General features: G+C 42.2%; 1 protein-coding gene across 1 annotated transcript in view; it reads right to left on the reverse strand.

Annotated features, from left to right (window-relative positions):
• Window positions 1–565: 565 nt before the first annotated feature.
• The window catches only part of lrp13b (low-density lipoprotein receptor related-protein 13 b), a 29,256-nt gene continuing 14,796 nt past the window's right edge, over window positions 566–15,025 (reverse strand). The window contains exons 23-45 of the mRNA XM_085463375.1: window positions 14,757–14,972; window positions 14,453–14,632; window positions 14,211–14,327; window positions 13,754–13,918; window positions 13,410–13,625; window positions 13,101–13,330; window positions 12,868–12,997; window positions 12,324–12,517; window positions 12,018–12,204; window positions 9,153–9,365; window positions 8,812–8,995; window positions 8,518–8,719; window positions 8,147–8,311; window positions 7,849–8,058; window positions 7,511–7,726; window positions 7,167–7,301; window positions 6,591–6,792; window positions 6,261–6,383; window positions 5,550–5,657; window positions 2,208–2,444; window positions 1,140–1,449; window positions 865–958; window positions 566–779 (exon numbers count right to left, since the gene is read on the reverse strand). Coding sequence (XP_085319501.1) covers window positions 732–779; window positions 865–958; window positions 1,140–1,449; window positions 2,208–2,444; window positions 5,550–5,657; window positions 6,261–6,383; window positions 6,591–6,792; window positions 7,167–7,301; window positions 7,511–7,726; window positions 7,849–8,058; window positions 8,147–8,311; window positions 8,518–8,719; window positions 8,812–8,995; window positions 9,153–9,365; window positions 12,018–12,204; window positions 12,324–12,517; window positions 12,868–12,997; window positions 13,101–13,330; window positions 13,410–13,625; window positions 13,754–13,918; window positions 14,211–14,327; window positions 14,453–14,632; window positions 14,757–14,972 — 4,082 coding nt within the window. The 3' untranslated portion in view covers window positions 566–731. The remainder of the gene's footprint in view (window positions 780–864; window positions 959–1,139; window positions 1,450–2,207; window positions 2,445–5,549; window positions 5,658–6,260; window positions 6,384–6,590; window positions 6,793–7,166; window positions 7,302–7,510; window positions 7,727–7,848; window positions 8,059–8,146; window positions 8,312–8,517; window positions 8,720–8,811; window positions 8,996–9,152; window positions 9,366–12,017; window positions 12,205–12,323; window positions 12,518–12,867; window positions 12,998–13,100; window positions 13,331–13,409; window positions 13,626–13,753; window positions 13,919–14,210; window positions 14,328–14,452; window positions 14,633–14,756; window positions 14,973–15,025) is intronic.

Genomic DNA, 15,025 nt, shown 5'->3' on the forward strand with positions numbered 1-15,025 from the left:
TTAAGGCAACAAGCAATACTGTCAAATTAAAAACCATGCATGCTCATAGTTTCAGGATAAAACAGCTTTTAATCAGATTGAATGACAGAAAACAAACAGCAACAAATGTTCCAGGGAGAAACCGAGTGGAAACCAGGAACAAAAGTGAAACAAGTAAGCTTTTGTTTAAAACTGGTATCAGAATAACTGATGAATGGATAAGAACTCACCTTGGAAAAAAAAAAAAAAAAAAAAAAAAAAAAAAAGTGTGGCAGACATTCAGTGTTGGCAGGAACAGAATGTAATCTTAAGTAGATACGCCCCATTGTGAGAACTCTCCCAGGAGTGTAAGATGTAAAACATACTGTGTACACAAATGGTTAAAGAGAGAAATGTCAGATCGAGACACTGAGCACATTACAAATAAAGAAAATCTGGTTCAAGTGATTTAACGTCTTTATTTTTATTATTGTATTTCAACTCTTATCGATTCAGCTCAGCTCGTCTCTCCTGACTCACTTATATGACACAGCAAATTTACCAAACCACTCCCAGCAATCAAATCAGCCTGTGGAAAATTTTTATAAATTTGAGAGCAGCCGCTAATAGTGAGAACTTTCATTCTATAAAATTGCACTTTTTTTCAGCATTTTCATAGCCACTGAAATGCATCCTCACAAATTACACATGAGGCCTGAGAATTTCCAGGTTGCTATAAAGCTAGCACAACAGCTAGTGCAGAGTAGAGTAGTCTAATCGAGCTGTGCCAGAGGGTTTACGTCAGCTGGGGAGTCCACCTCCTGAAGGAGGAGACAAACAATTAATAAATCATGTATTTTGGCTTTTAATTCAAATGCAACAGTTCTCACAGGAATAACAGTTTACCTCAGAGTCAGACTCTACATCACTCGATAGACCCATGTTGGCCATGAGATTTTCCTTGTCTGCGGATCTGCTTCTGATGAGCTCCCATCCTCTCCTGTTGAAATTGGAAGCCACATTTTAATTTTCTACTGGACGTTACTCACCAAGTTACGAATCCAAAAATGTTTTTCAAACACTAATCACTGCAGGAGCCGACTTTTCAGTTCAGTTTCTTTCAAGACAAAGACAATCTGGGTAAGCAAGTAGTTGGTCTCTCCCTCTAATGCAATTAGTACCTTTTAGTGAAAATGAATCCGGCGACTATCAGCACTGCAATGAGGCAGAAGACACCCAGGATCACCCCAACATGGCTTTGCCTTTCTTCCTCTTGACAGAACTCTCCTTTGTAACCAGACAGACACTGGCAGCGAGTGAATTTACCCTCCACAATGCAGTTCCCATGACTACTGCAGCGTTGCAGATCACAGGAGGCAGAGTCTTGAAATGAGACAGAGTTCTTGTCTGTGTTGGATGTAGATGATGACGAATCCAGAGGGTGGCCATCAGTGTCTTCAGTTCCAAATGAGGCAGTGTTTGAAGTTGGACCTAAAGAGAAAGTCACCGTCAGTGACTGAAATGAGCTGCTTGGTAAACATAGGTGCATGTGTAGCTTCATTGTTTTTTTTGGCATTTGGACAGATCTAGACTAGCAGTTTCCTCATTTCAAACATTTACACTAACCGGAGCCAACAGGCTGCTGGCGATTTATTCCCATTGACTATAGACATGTGATAGTGGCTTCAATCTTTCCTTCAAAACTTAAGATGAGTTTTCCCAGTGCTGTGCTGATCCTTTAAGACACATTATATTAGCTTTTGATTTTAACCCGTTGGAGCTAAATGTGACTCGTGTCAATGTGGCTCAGGTTGGACATTAGTGAGCCTTTAAGCTGTCTACTAAATAGTACAAAGCCTTTGTAAATGTTCTCCTGCAGGAACACCGTAGATAGACTGGAACATTTTGAGCAACTGACTCATGCATGTTGCCTCCTTCAAGATGTACTCAGGCAATACCTCGTCTCAACCAAATTAATTGGCAGGCACGAGAAAAGCATGTGCCCATTTGTAAAAGGTAACTTGGCAAATTGTGTAGACCTAATTTATTCTGGAGTTCTGTTAAATATCTGGAGGATAGTGTTACACTTTTTACTCAGGTTAATTCAAATAAGACTGTCATACCATCTTACCATAGCCCCCCATTACTTTCCGAAACAAGGCAGTTTAACGTGGAATTAATATTTGTATTCAGGGCATGACAAACTAAGTTCACTTAATACTGCTTCTTTATTCTGGTCGAAAACTCACAGTCCTGTTCGTCCGACTGGTCCAGGCAGTCAACCTGTCCATCACAGAACTTGCTCCTGCTGATACACTGGCTGCGGTCAAAGCAGGATTCTTCTCCAGGGGCACAGGAGGTAATTGGGGCACAAGAAGTGACATTTAAGGTGTAAAAGCCACGCCCACATTTACACATCCTACCTCCGGGATAGGCCAGGCACAGATGGACACACCCTCCATTGTTTTTGGAGCAGCTATTGCTTCCTGGAGGAAACGAGTAAGCAGTATTTACAGCATGCAGGCTCAAATTTATCTGAAGCACTTTTCTTTAAAAATATCTCAGGAGTCATGGTAACACCACATTTACGTATAAAATAGCATCTTCCTTAGCTTCCAGAACTACTGGCTTTTCGGGAATTTGCCTAATACAAAAAAAATCCTGTAAAGTACCCAACACAAATAACTTTATATAACCTTGATTATTCATTAGACATCACTACATGTTACTCATCTTGTAGCCACGTTTCTGACATTGATGGATTCTGCACAGAAAAGTGCTATTTACCATTTATACAGACTTTCATAAAGTACATTATTTCTGTTAGTAATTAGAGTTTCATTGTATGTATGGGCTAAAGAATACTCAAAACCTCCAGTTTATGTATGATATATGTATTACATGTGCATATTATGAAAAAGGGTTATGGGTGAAGAGAATAAGTGTACAATGCATACCACAGCCCCAGTATCATTACCCTTTCCCGCTGCAGCACACAGCCAGACACCCCCCCCCGCAGGTATCACATCACCCTGCCATCAATTCGGCTCCAACTCTGCCTAAGTGAGACTATTCATTCTGCCTACACTGTACTGTGACACACTTTGCCAGATTCCTCCATTTTGAAATGGAGGGGAACAAGAAAAATAATGAAGGCAAAAAAAAAAGTTTGCAGTTATTACAATTCCTGTTTTGCAAGTAGCTGGTTTTGCCTTGTTCTTTAAAAAAAGAAGAAGAAAAAAAGGCAACAGTGAGTTAGAATTGTCTAACTGCCAAAGAATAGATATAAATGCTTCCTGATGGCGGCGTCTCAGCAGTTGAGTAAATGCCTTAATGATGGTTTGAAAACATGTAGTGTGATTAACATAGTTTTTATGATTTGTCTACTTGGATTTGGCACAAAGCTGTTTCACTAACTAGGCTTCAGATAATACACACCCTAAAATCTACTGGTTGCTTGTTTATTAGTCTGAAATTAATTTTGATTACATATCATTATCCAATTATCCAAAATAGTAATCCTGATGCAAGCGTCCTCTTTATCCAGGCTTGGGACTGGGACTGGGAGCACACAAAAACAACAACAACAACAACACAAAAAACAAGTCTCTGGTAATACTAATTTGTATAGGTGAAGTGAAGTACGACACATCAACCATCTACATGTCGTTCTTCACTACATCTGTGAACCTCCTTAGTAGTCTTGCTCATTTCTTCTCTCTTGGCTCTTGACAGAGAAGGCCACATCTTTCTCCCTCCCTTATCTTTCCTTGCTTGGCTTCATGTCTTCTGTCTAGTCTCATTTAAAACTCTAACTCCCAGAAGAATCTCTCAGTCCTGTTCACTAAAACCTAAAGAAGAATTATGCATTTGATCAACTGATCCCTAAATGCAATTGACACTCTTCTTGATTAGAAGCCGGGGTTTGGAAAAGCCCGACTGTCCTGGAAGGATATTCTCTGCCGGATACACGATGGATGGGTGGTGGAATTGGCGCATTGCATGCCTGGCAGGACTATCGATTGAAGACATCTACCTATTGTGAACCATGATAACAAGCTTCTTGCTGATCAGAGCTGGTTTGACCCTGGCTTATCGAAGATTAAAGAAAGCAGTTGCAGCTGTTCAAAACCCCACAAGGCTAGCTGCTATGACTGAAGCGATGGGGATGGCTGTGAGTACTTAGGCTGTACTCATTGAACATAATATGGATAAGATCTTGGAAGAGAAGCTCACGGCTCTTCAACAGGAAATTGATAGATCTGGCGACCAGTGATGGACATCAAAAACGACTGTAAAATCAGATGCAGTCTGTTCGCACTAACCCAAACAACCACCTTCATTTAATGCGGCTAAACATGTATCACAAACCTGTTCTCAAACTGCTCTCCTCTAGGAGTTCAGTCTTCGGAGGAGCTCTTCATCATTGCCCTGCCCATCGCCATTCAAAATAAGAAGAGGCTCAGAGCCCTGATGCAATCCCACCCCCACTTTGAACCCATCTGTCATTCCACCACAAACCTCACCTCAGTCTCACTGCTCTCTCAAATGCCCTGCACCACTCTTATACTTCTGCTAGACCCACTTTTCTCATGCAGTACTGCAGTTTTTTTTCCTCAGCACTCCATCACGTGTTTTCTCTAGATCCATGAAGAGTGTGCAGGTCCTTCTGTAATTCTCCATCAGTCTCAAAGCATCTATAGAGCTCTTTAAGATTATGAAGTCACACTGTTTCTCACCAATTGTCTAGTCTCTTTAACTTCGCCTCAACAACTCTTTCCCATATCTTCATTGTAAAGCTCAATTTTATCCCTCTGTAGTTATGACAGCTCTGTGCATCTCCCTCCTTGGAAATCGTACCAGTTCACTTCTTTGTTTGTCAGGCAGGATTATCGAGCCTCAAATAAAACTGAAGATGAGCCTTTTCCTTTGCCGTACACCTAGCCTCAGAGCACTCCTGCCCACTTTCTTCATCTCCCTGACTATCGCACTCTTTGCCAATCTGTTCCATTTGAATACTTATCATAAAGAAGCTAAATGCACATGGCTTTAGTTTTCAACACATTACACACACACACACACACACACACACACACACGCATTGATTGCTTTCATTGAAATTATGTGATCAATACCTCTCGCCTTCTATGAGACTGACTGAAACCAAAAATGTAATTTTTTGGCATCATACCGCAACCAGTTTTGACTTTGGAAATGGCGTCAGCTATTGTAACATCTCTTCTCGGTTTCCTGTAACAGTGCTTTATTCAGATTCTTCTCATGCCCGTCATACCTCACCTTCTCTCATAGTGGCATTACATAGCGTCCGCTCAGTAGTCCTAACTGTTCTACCTACTTATTCTGCAATCTACCCACTTTTCCCCACAGTGCACCATAGTATATGGTTTGTAAAGAGAAGGATGTACTAAACCTCTAATTGGGCATACTGATACTTTTTTGGCAGAAGCTTAATCTAGGCTTTCATGCATACCATCATACAGCTGGGAGATAATTTCTGTTGACAGAAGTGTAAAAATATTCATGTCCCATATTTTGTCAACTGCTTTCTGTCAACTTATTTTTCCACCTACCTGACTGGGTGTCATTGCTGTGAGCTCTGATTTCCACCACGCTGGTCTTTGTCTCAAACCACAACTGTTTAGGCTGGAGGCCATCACTGAACCACAGCTTGGTCACATCTACACAAGTTGAAAAGTACAATTTAAAAAAACCAAAAAAAATATACTACAGAAATCAGCAAATCTGTTCTGGGGGGAGGGGGACTCATTTCTTGATGTGTTTGAATGGTGGAGACTGCAGAGAAAAAGATCAAACTATTCACATTTAAATTAGTTTGTTATGCCAACTGTTGCCTTAATGGGAAAAAGAAAGATGAAGCAAAGGTGATAGAAGGCTATGAAGTGATTAGAGTGAAATGGTAGGAAAACCCCATTGACTTAATCCCAAAGTAACGAAATTTTTCACATCAATTGCCAGTAAAACAACATCCAAAAATTTTTCAAACCTTTATATAAATGCAAATATCTTAACATTTCAAATTGAAATAAAATACTAAAGATACATTTCAACAAAACATTAATATACAAATTCAAATAAGAAAAAGACCCCAAACAAACAAAAACACCCCCCCTCCAAAAAATAAAATAAAAAATTAATCTCTACACTAGCCTTTGTACAAATAAATATCTTAGCACTTCAGCCATTTGCTAGTATCACTGAATATGATGTCATGTCAACTAAACAAGGTGTTTGAAAACACATCAAAGCAAAAAGTATCTTACCCTTTCCCTGTGTGACCCAGAACAGGATGTTCTCAGTAATTGTCAAGGACATAATCAGATCAGGTCCTGCCTTAAACTGTTTATATCCCAAACCATCCACTCCAATGGAGCTGATCACTCCATCTGAAGAAAGAAATGAGGCAAACACAGAAACAGGATTATCAAAGAAAAATACTCTCATCTCATATATGTCATTACTATACAGTTTTTTCCACTTCTTTATTAGGATCCTGTGTTGAGTTACTGCTCAGAGGAATTGAATGCAAATTTGTCCCGGTCTTTATGAGTGTGTGGGAGGTTTTTTGTTTTATTGTGCGTTTAACTGTTCACCAGTGTCAGCCCAGTAGATTCTGGTCCCATTATTAACGAACACCAGGGAGTTGGGGACTCTCGACTTTCCCCACAGCACTGCTTTGTTCCGGCCATCCATCCAGGCACAGACCACCTCCGTCAGGCTCTTCCCACCTGCCATGACCACTGCTGTGTAGCAAAGTCGACCTGAGGAGGGATGTAACGCGATGGATGTGGCAAGCTGAAAAGACAATTGTTAAACATTAAACGTTTAACATGAGAAGGTCATTGGGTTGGCAAGGAAGGGAGCATAAAGCAAGGTGTGTGTTAGCAGTCTCTTTTCCTATGTGGATTATTTTTAGGACTGGTAATACAATAAAGATGTAGCTAAAAGTACATTTTTATTATATATGAACCAATACTTGCAAATGTGAAAACTTCACTGACAACAATTTAGAAGTCTGTTTACACCAAAGAAAAAGCGAGTAAATAAACTTTGATCGAGAACATTTATAAAAACAAATGGCAAATATCACAGCAGACTGAGAAGACCCATGAAAACATCAGATGTAAGCGCTCACGTCTGAGCAGAAATATGATAAGTGCTGCCTTCACCGTCAGTGATCCTTGCAGGAGAGACGTGGTGTAGCCACCATTGCGGGATGTCACATGGATGTTGGGCCTTGAGCTGCTGCTCCAGTAGAGGTTAGAGGTCACCCAGTCAATTGCCAGAGCCGTGACCGAATCATCCTTATAAGACAGAGAGGGATAGCTTCCAGACTTAAAGTTTCGCCAGAAAGTGACACTTATTGGAGAGCTGAGGCTGATGTAATCACCAACTAAAGCCATTATGTAGAGTTAGATTATTAACTTTAAATTAAATGTCAGATGGTTACATCTTCAGGGTTTAACATCCTACTGTTTTCCCATTAAATACAAGACTTTCGCCCTAAGCATACCTTCAGCTTTAGGACTTGTCCAGCAGGTGTGAGTCCTTGTCTTGACCTGTAGCTTCCCATTTTCAGAACATCCACAGATCCCGCATAAGCCACATACAACTCCTGGGTGGAGATATCTAGCCCCATGGCTTCGTTTATATCCGGGAGGGCCAAGACTCTGCTGTTTGGCATTTTTTTCAGGGCGATACCATCCCTTCGCAAGGAGCGCAAGTAAATCTGCCAGTAGCAGGGAGGTGCGATTTAAAGTGGAACAAAGCAGAAGACCTAATTTCTTAAATGTGTTGTCTAGAAGGGTTTTGCAGGATGGAAGGCCTTAACATCACTACAAAACATGTCACCTGGTAAATTGTGTTTTGAGACAGGAGCAGGATGAAAGATGAATCCCTGGGCCAAGAGCAGGTGATGTTGTCCTTGGAAAGCAGCAGACCCTTCGGGCATCGACATACTGCTGATCTGCCCGTCACCGGGGGGGCCAGAAGGCAAATATGGGAGCAGCGCAGATGGTCACAAGGACTGGGCACAGCTGGCTGCGAAAGGGCATGCATCAGCTAGGGAGAGAAGAAGATTTAACATTAAGACTCATAAGCGGTGACAGTCTTTGATCAAACGTGACTTCATTTTACTGTCGGAGTTCACCTTTAGCCCAAATGGCTGTCCCGGTCTCTTCAGAACAACCTTTTGGTCTTTCCCAGTGTTCTTGTCAGCTGAGCGTATGACTCTTCTCTTTGTGTCAGACCAGAAAACACGATCATTGAAGACCACCACTGAGAAAGGGTTTGGCGTTTCAGCCAACTGAATGATCTAGTAAAAGAAAGCCATTACTACATTATATCACAACACATGTGTTGTGATATTGCATAACTGCTGGGATACTATCCATAATCATAAACTTTAAGACAGATTATTAGTAACATGGCCTATTAAAGGCATCTCAGACACCACATCATATGTTTTGCCTTTCTTATGTCTCTGGGTTCTACTTGTTTTGCGGTTTGACATTCAAATACCTTGATGTTGCCTCCATCCAGAGAGGCTGAGCCAATGCAGCGCAGTTTCTCATCTGCCCAGTACACTCTGTTATCTAGGAGGTCATAGGCCAAACTGACTGGCCAACTCAAACTGTGGCTCACAACCACCTTCCTCTCTGAACCATCCATCCCAGACTGCTTAATCTGAGGCGTGCTGCCGATCTCAGACCACAGCATCAGCCTAAGAACATTAATTATACAATACATGTCTGTGATGTCGAAGCTGGAGTGCTTTCGTATTACAAAATAAATGCACAAAGCAGAGAAACTCACCCTTTATGTGGCAGCAGAACCAAGGAGCTTGGCTGCTCCAAATCTTCTCCCAGGACCACAGTGCAGTCCTGAGACCTCACTGTGGCGTTGCTGAGTTTCACTGCCAGAATTTGACCAACCAGGCCATCCACCCAGTATAAATTCTTACCCACCCAGTCCACTGCGATAAAATCAGACTTCACACCTGTGAGATTTAATAACAGCATCTCAGATTCTGATGGTTCACCATCTGAATCTATCTATATTTTTAAGTGAGGTCCAGTGAGGTCCTAAATTAAGTAGATTCACTACATTTCCAATTTTTAAATTCACACACACAGGCCCAGATTACGAAATTTTACCTTTGACCAAGTTTCCTCTTTTGTCTGGGTTTCTCATGTCGACCCAGCGGATGCTCTGGTAGTCAGTGCTCAGCCAGTAAATCCTTTGTTGAACCCAGTGATAATCCAGTGAGAAGGCGGGTCGACTGGTAGAGGTGAGGAGACGCAGCGTGCCACTATGGACTCCCAGCAGGAACAAGTCTGACTGCACTGATGCCAGAAGCAAGGGCTCATCTAGGAGGAAACATGACAAAGTTACTTTTGTGTGTCTTCTGTAGAAGTGATACAACCACGCACACAAAAACTAAAGGCCAAAGACTGTCCAAGTCTGTACTTTCTAAACATAAGTCACTACTAAATACATTTTATTAATGTGTTGATTACTTTCTCATCTAAAAACTATGGAAGCTTATAGTTTGAAGCTCAATTCTTCATGGCATAGACTCAACAAGGTGCTGAAACATTCCTGGTCCGTGTTGAGATGCTGGCATCACGTAGTTACTGCAGATTTGCTGGCTGCACATCCATGATGCAAACCTTCTGCTACACCACATCCCAAAGGTGCTCTATAGCAGTCTTTCTCAAACTGTGGTACGTGTACCACCAGTGGTACTTGGGCTCTCTCTGGTGGTACGCAGGAAATCTGCAATTTTTGTTTAAGATTAAATTATATACAATTGTAGAGGTATGCAAAGATGACACGAGAGTACCAGAAGCTCTTCTGGGAGCCGAAGTCAATCAGAAAATGTCTCAGAGCGCGAGTCCTCTATGAAGAGCAGCCTTTCCTTATCATCACAGCCGCTACAGAGCGCTGAAGGGCTTGTTTCCCTGGGCCTTAAAACTGCAAAGGCAGCACGGCTCTGTCACTCTGATGGTAAAAAACACAGGCCTTTTTCCGCAGTGCCGCAATCCCAGCCACCATCGATGAGTTGAAGACCCCTGGGAGAATTGGTGGGGGCGCGGGAGATGCCGTCGGTGAGTCGGGAACTATTGCGTGGATGCCGAAGCACCTGATGCTTGTGAGAATGCGATCCACTTCTATTATGTGGCAGCAGCAGCACCTTGAGAGTGGTGTATTTCCCTTGGGTGGGTGGGGAGGTCCCGGACGAGGGTCATCAAATGGCAAGTGGACAGCGGATCCAGTGAGGCTACCACACGATGGCATTTTGTGTTGTTGGCTGAAATGCCATGCAGAGCAAACTGGGCTTCAACGTGCACGAACCACGAAGCCAAAAATCCAGCGTCTTAACCACCACAGCAAAAATTAAAACATACAGCTCTGCTATCGCTTCTGAATGAAGACCGAAAACGAAACAGCAGTGGCGTTTGTAGGGTTACTGAAGTTGGGCTAGCTGGTATATAATGATGTGCTGTGTGGTGGCTAGCTACACAGCTATAGTTAGCATAATATAAACACAGTGACGCTGGAGGATGAATACTAACGTTTTCCACTCCATAAAGGTTAACGTGAGGGTTCGCGGTAGTTAGGGACAAATTCAATCGCATGGCAGGATGCTCTAAACGGACCAAACTTCAGTCAGGAGAACAACTGAGATATAAGGTTAGTCATTAACATACTGCTGCATGGGCTGGGCTGTAGTTACATCGTAAGGTTTTAAAAACGGAGCTTTAAAATGAATAGTGGTAATAAAAACAGAGAGAGGCCGACAGTGATCCCTGACTTTTTTCAGGAGCTTGTTCAGATTAAATAGAAGATTCAAAGCATTAAAACATGTAAAAAAACACAACATCCTTAATAGACTCAGAGTAGTTTGGACCCGGGAGCAGGGTTCATCAGGTCATCACTTAAAGATTGGATATCCCACCTGCTGTGAATGTTTTAATGCAGTACAGGTGTTATTTTTATCATTATGTCACATCCTGTTTATGACAGTTACAATAAATAACACTCATATAAGAAATAAAATTGTCTGTGTAAACTGTATGTGGTGTTAAATAGGCCTATACTACTAAAGTTTGAGAACCACTGCTCTATAGGATTGAAATCTGGTGACCATGGAGGGTTTTTGTGAACAGTGTTTTTTCCAATCTTCTGTTGTCCAGTTTTGGTGAGCCTGTGTGAACTGTAGCTTAAATTGTAGTTTCCTATATTTAGCTGACAGGAGTGGCACCTAGTGTGGTCTTCTGCTACTGTAGTCCATCTGCTTCAAGGTTCGACATGTGTGCTCAGAGATGCTCTTCTGCATAGCTTGGTTGCACCAAGCGGTTATTTGAGTTATTAGTTTAAAGTAGTCTGGCCATTGTTCTCTGACATCAACAAGGCATTTTCACCCAGAGAGCTGCTTGTCACTGGATAGTTTCTCTTTTGTGACCCTTCTCTGTATACCCTAGAAATTGTCATGGCATTTTCTTAATACACAGACTAGCCTGCCTGGTTATTAAAATCACTTTTCTTCCACAATCTGATGCCCAGTTTGAACGTAGCTTGTCTTGATCCTGTCTACAATGCATAAATACATAGAGTTGCTGCCGTTTGCAAGTTAGGAGTAGCTCAGTGCAGTGGGACTTTGATGTAATATACAGTAGTTTGTTCCATGGCCTCAGTCTGTTTTTCCCCCCGTGTTCTCTGATAAATATAGTTTAATTTTGCTTTTCTGACATTCAGCAATCATACTGTCACATTTCAAATAAATCATGTACATCTCCTTTTGTGTATGAACAATACTTGAAGTGACTGACTTTGTATGTTTTGACACAATAGGTTTTGACTGTTAGTGCCTTTTGCCCAGATGAGCCTATGTTATGAAAAATATAACTGATTTTAGTGGGGGAAAAAAGTGACAGTGATGTTCCTGATGTGGTAATAGTGACAAAATGATGGAGAAAGAGTCATTTAGAGACAGAATGCATCCAGACCAACTGCACCTTTCGTCTTGCAGCTTTTGTTATCAGGTTCCAGGTAGAAGCCAGGGTGGCAATGACAGCTGTAGGATCCACGGGTGTTCCGACAAATGTGGTTGCATACGGCATGAGGTGTTGTTGTACACTCATCGATGTCCACACAGTGTGTGGCTCTGGACATCAGTCTGAAACCCGCAGCACAGTAGCACTTCTGGAAAAATACGGGAAGATGACATTTCCAGGATAAGTTCAGCAGAGATGTGATGATACATATAGTTACCATTTATGAGAAATTGCCAGATAACCAAATACACATTGTTCTGCACTGACCGGACCATACGGTGTGCTGATACAGCTGTGGTCGCATAAGGGAGCCGATGGACTGGAGCAGCTGTGCTGCACACAATTCACACCCTCATCTGACCCATCAGCACAGTTAGTGACGCCATTACACACCAGGTTAGTGTCCACACACTCTCCACTGCCACACTGGTAAAGATGAGAAGGGCATATTTTCTGGCTACCTGTGAAGATTAATAGATGAAAAATACAATTAAAATTAATGGTGAATGTGTGTAATTTGTTTTCTAACTACACAGCTTCCCAACAGTGAATAAAACCGAGGATTTCCTCTAGTTTAAAAACATCCAGAAACAGAAAAGAGGTTTTTAGGATAGAAATTCTCTCATTTTAATGGGCAAAAATGTGGGTCATTTGAAGCACCACAGGCATACTCTTACTCATTAAAAATAAAAATGCACAAATTAGGGATTCAAATTACAGTCACTTTGAAAATGATGAGTTCCCCTTCTAACTAATCAAATGTGTGTGAATCCGTCCAATGAACTATGACATCAACAGTGAACATGCTTACATTTTTCCTCGTCGATGCCATTGTAACAGTCCTTCCTCCCATCACACCTCCATGACAGAGGAACGCACTGAATGCTGTCTCCACACTGCCACTGGAACTTTAAGCACTTTGCTGGAGGAGCATTGCAGTTCTGGACAGAAATGATAATGATTACACGCTTTGCTCTGTTTTTCTAAGCATTCCCTTTCTTCTTAGCTCGACAAATCAAGATGTACTTGACTTTCATTCCCCACCTTCTCGTCTGAACCATCCTGGCAGTCGTCCTCGCCATCGCAGAGCCACTCTTTCTGCAAACACTCATGAGTGTGTGGGCATCGGAGTTGTGTGAGGCAGCGTGGGGGCCTCGAGCAGTGCAGCTCATCAGAGCCGTCACTGCAGTCGGCATATCCGTCACATCTCAGTGCCTCAGACACGCACTGACCGCTAACGCATCGATACTGATGATCCGCACAGGACACCAAACCTGGAAAGAGGAAAATAAACGTGGATGTAATTTCACGTTTGCATGCTTTGCTTTTCTGAAATTTCTGAAAGGCACCCACCACAGTTTTCCTCATCTGACCCATTAGCACAATCTCTCTCTCCATCACACAGGAAGCTCTTTGGTATGCAGCGAGTATTATTATCACAGCGCTGATGGCAGCCCTCAATCATAACTGAGCAGTCAGTTTCATCAGATCGGTCCAGACAGTCATTTTGCCCGTCACACACTCGCTCTTGTGGGAGGCATTTTTTCCCATGGGAACACTGGAACTCACCTGGGAAAGAGAAAGACCATTTTCCTTCAAGATAATCAGACATGTTTCCTGCCATTAAAACCTTGGATCAGTATTTTTCCAACTCAAAAGGGAAAAAAAAAAAGAAAAAAAAAATATATATAAGGCACCTGCTTTACACTGAATAGCACATCCCTCTTCATCTGACCCGTCCTTGCAGTCCTTTTCTCCATCACATAAGTGGCTGTACATGACGCACTCCAGGCCGTCGTCGCACAGCTTAAAACCATTGCGGCACTTCAGAGGAGTCGATCTGGTGCTGAGCTCGTCAGAGGCTTGGCAAAGAGAAAAATAACAAATCAAAAGAAACTAGCTTAGATTGAAAGGTGAGCAAAGTAACAGCAAATTAGGAGATTTTCTAGTTTTGTTTTCAGTTGTTGGTTTAGCAGTGTATGTTTTAGTTAGTATGATGTTTCAAACTATGGTTGCTATTGGGTGTAGAAAGTGCATCAGCTGTGAGTTGGGGTTTTTGTTTAGCTAGAACTACAAGTGGAGGGAGAAGGATCAATATAATATTCCTGTAATTTCCCAGTTGCATGTGCTGGTCTGCTTTCTGTCTCGACTTACAGGTGGGATTTGGTGACTGACAGTGCTTCTCGTCAGAGCCGTCGGGACACTGGGCTTGGCCGTCGCACAATTGCATTTCAGGGATACACTGTTTGTGGTCACTGCACAAGAAGTCATCTGATATGCAGGAACAAAAAAGGTTATTTAGGATTTCAAAGCTCACAACCAAGCACTTCATTTTAAAAAAAAACTCCCCTAGAGTGAATTCTGGTAGCTTTCTCCATAGTAACTTCTACTCTTACTTGAGTTTTCGCAATGAACCATACAGCCGTTTTCATCAGATCCATCAGGGCAGTCTCTTTGTCCATCACACAGCTGATGTTTAGCAATGCACAGTGACGATCGAGGGCAGAGAACTGAAGGAGGAGTGCACGGTGAAGCAAAAGGAAAAGCAGGAGCCTTGGTTGTTGCAGTGTTGTAGTCTGCAAAGAAAGGAAACTATTAAACTGGTGTTTCATTTTGTAACCTGGGACAACATCAAATAAACCTTATTGAAACATTCAGTTACTCTGCTTTGCTATTCCAGTTTTAGTTTTCAGTACTTACTGCAGCCCACTTCATCTGAGCCATCCACACAGTCTTTTTCTCCATCACACAGGAACTTCTTTGGGATGCAGCGCTTCCCGTCAGCACAACGATGCTCACAGCTCTTGATTGGTTTCTGGCAGTCAGCTTCATCTGAATGGTCCTGACACTGGAACCTCCCATCACACACCTGAGCCTCAGGGATGCACATTTTCCCATGGGCACACTGAAACTCACCTGGGATGGAAAGAAAGTAATGACAATCAGCTGATCTCACAACTCCACTTGAA

Source organism: Copadichromis virginalis, linkage group LG7 (assembly GCF_057382275.1).
Source record: "Copadichromis virginalis isolate Kocher_CV1m ecotype Utaka linkage group LG7, C_Virginalis_male_GT1.1, whole genome shotgun sequence".
NCBI lineage: Eukaryota > Metazoa > Chordata > Actinopteri > Cichliformes > Cichlidae > Copadichromis > Copadichromis virginalis.